At 36.6% G+C, this 9,734-nt stretch overlaps 1 protein-coding gene across 3 annotated transcripts in view; it reads left to right on the forward strand.

Annotated features, from left to right (window-relative positions):
* Nucleotides 1-3,618, forward strand: part of CALCRL (calcitonin receptor like receptor) — a 99,501-nt gene extending 95,883 nt beyond the window's left edge. For all 3 annotated transcript variants that reach the window (XM_036255045.1, XM_036255046.1, XM_036255047.1), the window contains one exon: nucleotides 1,991-3,618. In XM_036255045.1, the coding sequence (XP_036110938.1) occupies nucleotides 1,991-2,215 (225 nt within the window). In that variant the 3' untranslated portion in view covers nucleotides 2,216-3,618. The remainder of the gene's footprint in view (nucleotides 1-1,990) is intronic.
* The last annotated feature ends 6,116 nt before the right edge of the window (nucleotides 3,619-9,734 follow it).

The raw sequence follows: 9,734 nt of genomic DNA on the forward strand, positions 1-9,734 counted from the left end.
TCCCTCCATGTCGTCTCAAAGGATAAGAGATCTTTCTTTCTTACCGCTGCATAGTACTCCATTGTGTATATGTACCACAGCTTTTTGATCCATTCGTCTACTGGTGGACACTTGGGCTGTTTCCAGATCTTAGCTATTGTAAATAGTGCTGCTATGAACATGGGGGTACATATATTCTTCCTGATTGGTGTTTCAGGCTTCTTAGGGTATATTCCCAGCAGTGGGATCACTGGGTCAAATGGCAGTTCAATTTTTAATTTTTTGAGGTAGCACCATATTGTTTTCCATAGCGGCTGCACCAGTCTGCATTCCCACCAGCAGTGTATTAGAGTCCCCTTTTCTCCACACCCTCGCCAACACTTGTTGTTTGATGATTTGTTGATGGCGGCCATTCTGACAGGTGTGAGGTGATACCTCATTGTTGTTTTAATTTGCATCTCTCTGATGATTAGTGATGTTGAGCATTTCTTCATATGTCTCTTGGCCATTTGTATGTCCTGTTTGGAGAGGTGTCTATTCAGCTCCTCTGCCCATTTTTTAATTGGGTTCTTTGTCTTCCTTTTGTGGAGTTGTATCAGTACTCTATATATATTGGAAATTAACCCCTTATCTGATACATCATTGGCAATGATGTTCTCCCATACAGTGGGCTGCCTTTCCATTTTGATGATTGTTTCTTTTGCTGTGCAGAAGCTTTTGAGTTTGATGTAGTCCCATGTGTTCATTTTCTCCTTTATTTCTGTTGCCTTAGGTGATGTATCAGTGAATATTCTGCTCCGTATGATGTCCGAAATTTTGTTGCCTACATTTTGTTCTAGAATTTTTATGGATTCACGGGTCACATTTAAGTCTTTTATCCATTTTGAGTTTATTTTTGTGTATGGTGTAAGTTGATGGTCTAGTTTCATTTTTTTGCATGTAGCTGTCCAATTTTCCCAACACCATTTATTAAAGAGGCTGTCTTTACTCCACTGTATGCTCTTGCCGCCTTTGTCAAATATTAATTGAGCGTATTGCCTTGGGTCCATTTCTGGGTTTTCAGTTCTGTTCCACTGGTCTATATGCCTGTTCTTGTGCCAGTACCAGGCTGTTTTGGTTACAGTCGCTTTGTAGTATAACCTGATATCTGGTATTGTGATCCCACCTACTTTGTTCTTCTTTTTCAAGATTGCTGTGGCTATTCGGGGTCTTTTTTGGTTCCATATGAACTTTTGAAGTATTTGTTCTAGTTCTATGAAATATGTCGTTGGTATTTTGATGGGGATTGCATTGAATCTATAGATTGCTTTGGGTAGTATGGACATTTTAATGATGTTAATTCTTCCAATCCATGAACAGGGTATGTGCTTCCACTTTTTTATATCTTCCTCTATTTCTTTTTTCAATGACCTGTAGTTTTCTGCAAATAGGTCCTTTACTTCTTTGGTTAAGTTTATTCCTAGGTATCGTAATTTTTTTGGAGCGATGGTAAATGGGATTGGAAAAACATAACATCTTTATAGAGAATAATATACTCAGTAAAAGGTTACTGCTGCTGCTGTTGATGATGATGATAATGATCATATTCCTGTACCGCTACTTCTTCTCCTTTTATCTCTTGTCCTCTTCTTTTATACTCTCACTCATCATCTCATTCTATTTATAAAGACACTGATATAAAATTCAAAGTTGCACACACAAGTTTGTAAGTGGGTCTGGATTAATTTTTTGTTTTACAACAGTACATTCATATTCATGATCAACGCTTCCAAAATAAGGCATGGAAAGGAAAATATTGATAGAACCTAAAAATAAAGAGTAATTGTAATGAATTTCCTAACATAAACATGGATCACTCGATTTAATCTTTTAAATTAAGTTTAAAAAGCAGTATTATTCACTAATATTGATGCCTTTTTTAAAAAGTCTTTCTATATAACTTATGTTATTATACATCTCCATTTTAAATAATGCATTGCTCTTGTCCTTTCTGTTTCTTTTTGATTGATAGGTTCAAGCAATTCTAAGAAGAAACTGGAATCAATATAAAATTCAGTTTGGAAACAGTTTTTCCCACGCAGATGCTCTTCGTAGTGCATCTTACACAGTGTCAACAATCAGCGATGGCACAGGTTATAGTCATGATTATCCAAGTGAACACTTAAATGGGAAAAGCATTCATGATATTGAAAATGTTGCCTTAAAACCGGAAAAGTTAAATGATTATATTTTATAATAGAGGCAGTATTGTTTAACTATATTGTGCCACTCTTAACTCAAGGACTTAGATCCATGATTTTATAACCAGAAAACGTCAATATTAAATGAATTTCTTAATTGCCACAAAGAACCCCTCACATGAATTCAGTAGTTTGTTGATCAGTGTTTAACAACTAGCTCTATGGGGGTGGGAGGGGAGGAGCGTAAGCCCTCATTTGTAGTGTTTGCCAGTTTCTAGGATGTAAATAGTCCTACCATGGCTGATTTCAAACTACCAATTTGACATCACTGAATGAGGAATTAGGAAAAGATGAACACAATCAATTATTGTGGCTGGAATCAGCTAGTTCTAGCACGCTGCATGCATTCACAAATGAATGAGGTAAAATTTCATATACATATTGGGCAGGAATCTACTCTTGCTGTCTAAAGAGACCTAGCGAAGGCCTATAAACTTGGATGGAAAATTAGTTTTTCATCTGTTTATTCAAAAACTTGATCCCATATTCATAGGTGAAGTTGATCTTTTTGCTCAGAGAGTATTCCAGCCCCTTTTATGTTTACCCTTGCAAATGGACCAGAGAAAGAGTTCATTAGTCCTGTTGGCTTACCCTCTTCTTCCCAAGAAAGGCAACTGAGCAGAATTTTTATTGGGTATTCATTTGCTCATGCATCAGTTATACCCTGTGTCATATCCGTTATTGAGACTTGATAAATAGTATGTATGATATGCAATCTTACTTTGGTATCATTAGGGAGGCATCTTGGTTGATACTACAAAACACCGTATCAGCTACTTTCTTCTGTTGCTACATGCCTACCTTACCACATAAATGGGAGACAATCATTTTCCCTGTATCTTTTAAAATAAAAACTTTTCCCTTTCCATTTCTACTGTGTAGCTAGTATTTTACATAAAGAATATCAATGAAGGGCTTTTTATTTCTTTAGAAGTTTGTAAAAAAAAAAAACTTGTTGTGAAAGATGAGCTTGTAAATACTCTGTTGTTCTATAGTATAGCCTCAAATCAAATACATACAATCTAAGTAAGATTTTTTAAACAAACAAATACATAATGTAACAATGTATGCATCTTAATATCTGATACTGTGTCTGGGCTGATTTTATAATAAAATAGAGTCTGGAATTTTATATTTGGTAAATATATTAAAGACAACCAGATGCCAGCATCAGACGTTTGAGAACTAAGAAAAATAGCTATGATAAGATATAAAATATTTATTAAAAACAAACTCAAGGCCATTGTTTTATTGAACATATTAACTTTGGTGTGTCATACCTTACTTAATAGATATGTTTGACATATTTCTCTTTTGATTTTGACGACGAACTTGCATTCTAATCCAGAAAATATAAGCCACTCATATTGTAATAAATGCCGTTCACTCCTCTTATAGTTTTTACTCCATTAAAATATTAATTTTCTGACTTATATGAAGTGATATGGTTTTTGAAATGTTCCATTTTATTTTTAAAACTATAGGAATGCAATATATATCAAATACAGTATATTAATATTTTAATAGACCTATGATATATGATGATACAATTCAGTGAAAGATTTGAATATAGCATTGAGGAATAATTGTTGTCAGAATGTTTAAGGAATAATTAAGATGGAAGAAAACCTTGCTAAGGAATTAAAGTGAAACTTAAATGGGATTCAGTTTCCCTGATGCCATTTTTTACTGAAATTTCTGACAAACAGAATACCATCAACTAATAAAAGAGAATTTGGGGAGGAGACATCACTATGTGTATGTTTTTAGAGTGTATTAATTGCTTAAACTGGATTAAACTAGTGACTTAGTCATCAAAGATGGTGACTTCAGAAGTTATTTGAAATTTTCCAGGATAATTATCTAAATAGTAAGGATTAACATATTAAATGGTCTGGCCAATACATTTATAATTTACCCATATACATGTAAAGATTTTATTAAGTTAGTTCAAATTTGTGGATTTTATAGCAAGCTGTCAGAAAAAAGGGACACGGGCTATTCTGGACTATGTACTGCCCAAATTATACACAAATTCACAAATTCCTTTAAATCAGCTCACTTTTAGTTATATATTATTCAGAGACAGATTCAAACCTTTTGCTGACACTGTTTGCATATTTCAGCATTCATCTAGACGAACTGTCCAGTCTCAACCATAAATGATAATAGAAAATGTCAAATCATCAGCTAGAATTATATTAAAATTATACTACAATTTTTCAAGTACTTTTTTTTAATTGATTTTAAGTGAGAGAGGAAGGGAGAGGGGGAGGGAGAGACAGAAACATATATATATGAGAGAACATCAACTGGCCGCCTCCTGCATGGCCCACGGCCTGGGCATGTGCCCTGACTAGGAATCAAGTCAGTGACCTCTCGGTGCATGGGTCGACACTCAACTGCTGAGCCACACTGGCCAGGCACAAGGACTTTTTTATTGTGTTTTTATTAACTTTAGACTAGATTTCCTTTATGTCCAGGATTATCTATTGTACAGTCTTCAATTAATCAGTGTTAATTTTGTACCTGTATTTTTTTTTTAGGGATAATATTTTTCAATATTAGACTTCTCTAAAGCTGAATTGTTAATTAGATCCTTTTTTGTATCTTACTCATAAAGGAAAGGTAAAATAGATATTTTTTAAAATGGACTTCTTTGGTGTCTATAAAATAATTTGGGTAATTTCTAAATTTTAAAATGTAGATGTAGACCTGCTATTTTTCTGCAAGTGCTTGCAAAAGTCACATTTAACTTTTTGAAAATTTTAATCTGTCATTTTTTTTTATTTTCTAAAGTTATTTTCCAGTGCACTTATTCATAAAACATCCATTCTGTAATTTAATATTTGTTCAGATGTAATCCGATGTACATAGACTTAGTGGTAGCTACAGTGTTGTATTTATTGCTTAATACTTTTTTTAAATGTGAACTTATTTTAATTTTCTCTTTGTTTTGATCAGCTAATAGAACCCATCATATTTTATCTGTAAAACATACTCAAGATATTTGATCCATTAAAACATGCTATGCCTACTTAATGTATAGCTCTATATTTTGATTATATGAAAATATTAAAGTTACGAATTAAAGTTTATTTTCACTCATGTTTACTGTATTGCTGAATAATCTAATTTATAAACATAATTCTTCACAGCCATCAATGAAACATTTCTTAAAATCACTGACTACACCTCTAGTACCCTCTTTGAAGTCTTCAATAAAATTATAAATCATTTCATAAATTATATTTTTTTTAAAGTTACAAGTTTATTTTGTTGGTAAGTAAGTTCCAAATAAATTACAAGGCATGCAAACTCCTTCCTGGACCGAAGGAAAGGGTGCCCGTAAACAGGAAAATGTACAAGGCTTGTCTCCTTTCTTCATTATCTTACATTGTGTTGTTTTGTATTAAAAAGCAGAAAAGAAAATAATATTTCAAAACAATTTTTAAGGAGGACATATTTGTGACTCACACAAATACAAAATGAAAACATATCAAAGATTTTGTTTAATTCATTCTTTAATGAAGGAACCAGTAATATGTTACTACCATTCAAAGGAGAAATAAAATGCCACACATATACCAGAAGATGAGAAATCCTGGAATGGCCCAGCTGGTGTGGCTCAGTGGACTGAGTGTCATCCCATGGACCAAGAGGTCCCAGTTCGATTCCCGGTCAGGGCACATGCCCAGGTTGCGGGCTCAATCCCCAGTAGAGGGTGTGCAGGAGGCAGCTGATAGATATTTCTCTCTCTCTCTCTCTCTCCTCCTTCCTGTCTTTCAAAAACATCAATGAAAAAAAAAGAAGAAGCAAGAAATTTTGGAATGAATTCCAGCAGATGAAAAAGAACTCCATCCAAGAGTATAATCAATTGCATTTCACTGGATATAAGGGATTGGCTATAGAAGACATTATGTACATTATTATGCTTTTACAACTCACATAGTTGTAGAAATCTCAAAAACAAAACAAAGGGAATGGAAGGTTACACTAGAAATGATACTCTCCCTCTTTTCCATTTTTTTTTTAACCATTTTAAAGTCTTTCACAATTTTTACTCACAGAAATATGAGTGGAGAGAGGAAACATGGGGAGGTAAAGGCCAGAGGTCGATGGTAAGGGAGAACATTTGTTAACTTTTTAAAAACCTCTGCAGGATGAATGTTACCCTTTCCTTGAGACATCTGCACTGTGACAGTGTTGTGCACAGCGTGCCACAGACCCTGCTCAGTCGTTTCATTTCTCCTGCTTGCCCTGCTTTACCCGGGAACTTCCTTACAGATGCATCTACAAAAATACTTTTTTTTTTTTTTTTAATCCTCACCCGAGGACATTTTTCCATTTTTTGTTCAGGTAGAGTGGGAGGGAGAGAGAGGAACAGAGAGAGAGAGAGAAACATCGACGTGAAGGGACACATCGAGTGGCTGCCACCCACACAACTGACCAGGGCCGGGGACAAACTGCAACTGAGGTACATGCCCTTAGCGGGAACCGAACAAGGGTCTCTCAGGACCGCAGGCCGACGCTCTAACCGCTGAGCCAAACCGGCCAGGGCTACAAAAATACTTTTAAATCTTAGGGTGTAAATAAATCTGATATGCCACCTTCAGAATAAGAAAACTATATTTCTGTGAGATCTAGTTTACATGAATAAGTTTGAAATATGAGAACAAATTCTACCTACTGTGGCATTGCTGGCTCTGAAGGTGTCATTTGGTGAAATACCATGAAGTGTGGTATAGATGAACAAATGCCATTGAATTCCCAATGTCGCGTTAATGGTGTCACCTTAAAGCAGAGATCAGATTATTAGATAAATTTAAATCAACAAGGTGTGTCCTGGCTGGTTTGGCTAAGCAGTTAGAGCGTGGGCCCACAGTCCAGAGAGACCCGGGTTCGGTTCCTGCTAAGGGCACGTACCTCGGTTGCAGTTTGTCCCCGGCCCCAGTTGGGGTCATATGAGTGGCAACCACTGATGTGTCTCTCTCACATCGATGTTTCTCCCTCTCTTCCTCCCTCTCGCTCTATCTGAAGATGAATGTAAAAATGTCCTCGGGTGAGGATAAAAAAAAAATCAACAAGGTGTACTGTGCATCTTTTTAAAAAACACAATACTAGGAGCATCGCAGTATAAAATGGAGTTCTCTCATAGAGATTTTACAATTTAAATGGTATTTTAAAATCTAACATGTCTTGACTTACTTCTTTTTAAATATGATTTTATTGATTTTTCAGAGAGAGGAAGGGAGAGAGAGAGAGAAACATAGAAACATCGATGTGAGAGAGAAACATCAATCGGCTGCCTCCTGCATGCCCCCTATTGGGGACGGAGCCCACAACCCTAGCATGTGCCCTGACCAGGCAGGACTTGAACCAGCACATTCAGTCTATGGGATGATGCTCCAATCCATTGAGCCACACTGGCCGGCCTCGCCTTACTTTTATACTGACATTTCTGCACTAAACACTTTGCATTGCATGATCTTTGTTTTAAACCTTTGAAAGCTACAATTCAAGCTGCACAAATAATTTTACAGTATAGCTCACAGGAGCAGATGGAGAATTAAAATATGTTGAATTAAATCTGGTATCATTGTTCCCAAGTCAAAATAAATTTTTTTTGTTCCAATTAGAGACTATATCAAAACGTCCCAGGCTTTGACCCAGAGACAATTCTTCCCTTGAATCAAAAATTCCTCATTGCTTTATTCCAAAAGTTCTGTAAGCATTATGCTAAACAGCAAGAAAAATTGACCATAGTTCACAGCGTGCAAGGAACAAAGGATGCGAATAGAATAAATACCATGACAGAAAGTCACCTGTATCTCAGGTCGTTCCCGCATGGAGCGTGCACTCTGCTTGCATGTGTGGCCAGAACTCAACAGAATTCACGGTGGAACCGCATCTCTGCCCACTTCAGAGGGTTTCACAAACGCCACACTTCTGGCTGCACATCTATGCTAAACAAAAGCACGGTACGCCCAGCACGCAAGAAATTTATTTCAACCCAAACACAAGGGGATTGTTTTTATTTTTTTCTTTTATTTTTATTCTTGTTTTTTAAAGTATCCTGGGATAAGAGATACAAACCTTTCCTGAATCCCAGCTCTACCTAGGAATTGCTTCTCTCATTCAGCAAATACTTATTATTTAGGAGAAGTATTAGTTTAGATCAGGTGATCAGAAAGGGTTCCCTGATGGGGTCACATTAGAACAGAGACATGTGAGAGCTGTGCGGTCACTTGGGAGGGGAGACGTTCCCGGCACCAGGACCAGTAAGGACACAGATTCCATGGCAGTAATGTTTGAGGAACAGCAAGAAGGTGGTAAAGTGGAGTGGAGCTAAGGAGGGGAGAAAGAGATGAGACCAGAGTCACTAGTAAACATATCATCCAGGGCCTGAAAGCCAAAGTGTTGGCTTGTCATTTTTATTCTCTAGAAGGACAGGACGATTTGGGAAAGAGGAGTGAAGTAATCTGCCATCTGGGGTGCGTTTTTAAAAGTTCACTCTGACTGATGTGTGGAGAATGAGCTAAATGGTGGCAAGAGTGAACGCATAGTGGGTCAGGGTGGAACCAGGGAGACTACTTGGAGGCTACTGCAGTTGTTTAAGAAAGAGATAATGTTGATCGCTTAAAATAGTATGTTCCTGGGAAGTCAAAGCATTCTGGATATACATAGACTAGAGCCAACAGGATGCACACTTTGAATGATATAAATTTAAGAGTCATTAACTGAGAAAAAAAATGACAGGACACACTGGTTGGAGAAATAAGGAGTTTAGTGTCAGTCACATAAGACTGGGATTCTCTTAGGTATCGTCACAGAGAGGTGGAATAAACTGTTTGGTCCACGAGTCTGAGGACCAGGAGGCCGGTGTGAACTCAGGGTATGAACATTAGAATTGTCAACACATTGACAACATTAAAACTGGATGAATTTACTCAGGAAGTAAAAGTAAATACAGGAGAAATGAAACTCAAGGCCTGAGTTCTGGGGTCCTTTTCCCCAACATTAAGTAGGTGAATATGGCAGAGAAGCCAGTCACGAAAGGTGAGGCAGAGCATTGAGGATGGTAGAAGGAACCCGAGATGAGTGTGTTATCTCAGAAAAAGAAAATGTCGAAGCAGATGGAGTAGCTAGCCTTGTCACATGCTGTTAGGGCTTCAAACCAAAATGAAGCTGAGGATGTCATTGTTTGGGGCAACATAGGTGTCATTAGTGACATCGACAAGGGCAGTTTCAGTGGAGTTGTTGAGACAAAATCCTGATTTGAGTGGGTTCCAGAGAAATGGATGATCTTAAAGTAGTTTTTTGAACAACCATAAAAAATAGGGAAAAAATGACAAAAATAATTTGGCAGAATTAAATCTAATGCATCTGGTCCATAAAAGCAGAGATTAACTTACATATTAATAGATTTTTAAATTGGATCACAAGTAAAACCATCTTTCTGAAGTAGACAAAATGCAAACCTAAACACATGATTCCAAAACTTTGATACCTGAC

Source organism: Molossus molossus, unplaced genomic scaffold (assembly GCF_014108415.1).
Source record: "Molossus molossus isolate mMolMol1 unplaced genomic scaffold, mMolMol1.p scaffold_m16_p_11, whole genome shotgun sequence".
Taxonomy (NCBI): Eukaryota; Metazoa; Chordata; class Mammalia; order Chiroptera; family Molossidae; genus Molossus; species Molossus molossus.